This window comes from Musca domestica, unplaced genomic scaffold, assembly GCF_030504385.1.
Source record: "Musca domestica strain aabys unplaced genomic scaffold, Musca_domestica.polishedcontigs.V.1.1 7, whole genome shotgun sequence".
In the NCBI taxonomy this organism is placed as follows: domain Eukaryota; kingdom Metazoa; phylum Arthropoda; class Insecta; order Diptera; family Muscidae; genus Musca; species Musca domestica.
In genome coordinates, this window is record NW_026712383.1 from 21,711,268 (window position 1) to 21,713,840 (window position 2,573).

Below are 2,573 nucleotides of genomic sequence, written 5' to 3' on the forward strand. Positions count from 1 at the left end.
CTTTTCGTGCAGTTATGGGATGGTTTTCCAAAGCACCACAAAATCCCAAACACAGATACCGTCAGTAATCTAAATATCAAATTTCGGAATTAAATCTCTATCCCTTTACTCAATACCAAATATAGTACCATCTAATACTTTTCGTACAATAATAGTACACATTTCCGTGACAACCTCCATATATCCAGGCTGCACAGGAACAGCGACCCCAATAATATAGATCTAAAGCCCTTTCTGTTCACTCAATTCCAAATTGTACCAAACCACCTCTTTATCACAAACCTACCACCTACAGGGACCCTAATACAAAATTTCAAATTTCCAGCTTAAGCGGTACACCCTAAACCAAATTGTTTCAAAACTAGTTCCATTTAGAACAGTTCGCACGCTTAGTACACCTTAATGTACCCAACTTACTTTCCAACTTTGATTCTCATACCAAATTTCAAGGTTCCATTCACACAATACCAAATGGTACCATTTTAGAACTTTTTGTAACCTTTAGGAACTTCAAATACGAAATTTTGCTACAGTTCCGGTGAATAATGTCACTAAATCATTAAAAATACTGAAGATCCGCCTATCTTCGGCACCGTTATAAGGAGGCTATATGAAGACGTGGACCTATATATGAAGTTTTTAGGATCTAGTACCCATCAGGAACTTGAAATTTAAAATATCTCCGGTGAAAAGTGTGACACAAACCATTAAAATACTGAATATCGGTAGGTGTAGTAATACGGGAACTTTACGAAAATTTGGACCCATATTGACAGTCCTACATGTTTTCTGATTTGTGAGCTACATTTTCAAGTTATCTATCATTAAACTATTCATATAATAATTAGGAACTCCTGTGAATTTAGCGATATCCGAAGACAAGAACAGATATCGGATATCCGGCTAAATAATTCAGAAAGTGTTTGTCGGATGCCTTAAAAAATTACCTATATCTGAAAAACTAAAAAGAGATGAATTGAAAACTTATTCATAACACCGACGTTGGTGTTATGAATAATTTTTAAACTCTGAGAATCAGTCTATTCATATTTGCATGACCTATATATTTAGGTATCTACCCAACATACCAAATTGACTTGAGAATAATATTTTAACAAGCTTACAAACATAAGCCTTAAGCTTGAGAAAATCTTGAGAATATATTGAGAAATGCTTGTTTAACAATTATAGAATAATCGAAACGGAACCCTTATTTATAAGCTTATTCTTGTAATTGCAGAATAAGCTTACGAAAGTAATATTATATTAAGCTTGCTAGTGCAATTTTAGAATAAGCTTACAAAACTAATATTTTCGTAAGCTTATGTATTTATAAAAAAGTGTACATATTTTTCAAAACTATTTACTCCATTTTTATTAATTCAGTTGTGTTTTACATTAAGATAATTAGTTCAACTAATATTAGTGAAAGTTATAATATTATTATGTTTTTTTTTAATTTACATTTTTTTTGTTTTTGTAATCGTTTCGCAGCTTTATGCGATTTTTAGCGAATTGAAAGAAAGTGCGCGTGTCCTTAATGAATGTGTCCTCCGTGTAGCCCAATGATAAAGTTGCATCTATGAAATATAGAAATTAAGCGTTTTTTTTTCAGATAGTATTGTTAAATAGAAATACTTCGTATTGCTTTTGTTGTACTAAAATTGCGAACACTTCTCTTTGTGTCCGTCCCTTTCCAGCAGAGTCGTTCTCCCAATTCATCTGTTATTATTTTTTTCCAGCAATTCTTTACGAAATTTGGTGCCTTGGCAACAAGTTTCAGTTCGCTTTCCTGAAATTAGGGAAAGCATAGTGATATTATTATTTTTGTTTTAGTTAGTATTTTTGAACTAAATCATTTCCTGAACAAATTATAGAATGAAACTTACAAGAGAAATAAATGCTTCGTTTATTTCTTGGAGACCTTTTTCAAATTCCAGAAACGACTCAATATCCTTGAATGGATCGGAAGGCATTACTAAAGTTTTTGTTTTCTTTCTTTCTGGTTTGAGCTCCTGCAACTCCTTACGCAAGCTTTGCACTTCGCTTGTTAACCTTATGAACATAGGCTGAATTGCACTTATTACTTGGTTAGCTATAGCTAAAACTAAAATAAGATTTTATCATATTTATGGAGAAATGTTTAAAAAATATTATTTTTACCTTCAGAATTTGTTATAAGTTTATGGTAATTTTCATTTATTGGCGGAGCTCCCATGTTAACATTTTTCTGACTAAAGAATAGTTTTGTGAAGTCTTCAGGCATTGTGAATTAGCGGAAGAAAGACAGTTTTGCTGTTTTGAGAGAAAGAAACCATTTTAACTATCTCATATAAAAAGTGTGTCTCTATTGTTTCTGAGAATGATAAATCCGTTGTCTCCCATATATTCAAGAGAGAGGAATTAAGTGGATAGAAAAATAATGGTTCCAAAAACAATACTTTTGATCCAAACACTTTCTGCGTTCCTGTTGTTCCAATTGATGAAACTTTGAAAACATGTTGTCCAACACTATAATAGTTGTTAGGCGCAAAAATTGACAAGTATATGTTTTCATTCTGAATAAAAGTATT

The 2,573-nt window shown here is 31.9% G+C and overlaps 1 protein-coding gene across 1 annotated transcript; it reads right to left on the reverse strand.

The window, feature by feature from the left end:
- Positions 1-1,440: 1,440 nt before the first annotated feature.
- Positions 1,441-2,091, reverse strand: LOC131806178 (uncharacterized). Its single transcript, XM_059130135.1, has 3 exons — positions 1,890-2,091; positions 1,639-1,792; positions 1,441-1,580 (listed from the first exon to the last, which is right to left on the reverse strand). The coding sequence occupies exons 1-3, from the start codon at positions 2,064-2,066 to the stop codon at positions 1,456-1,458; spliced, it is 456 nt and encodes a 151-aa protein (XP_058986118.1). The 5' UTR covers positions 2,067-2,091; the 3' UTR covers positions 1,441-1,455.
- Positions 2,092-2,573: the final 482 nt, after the last annotated feature.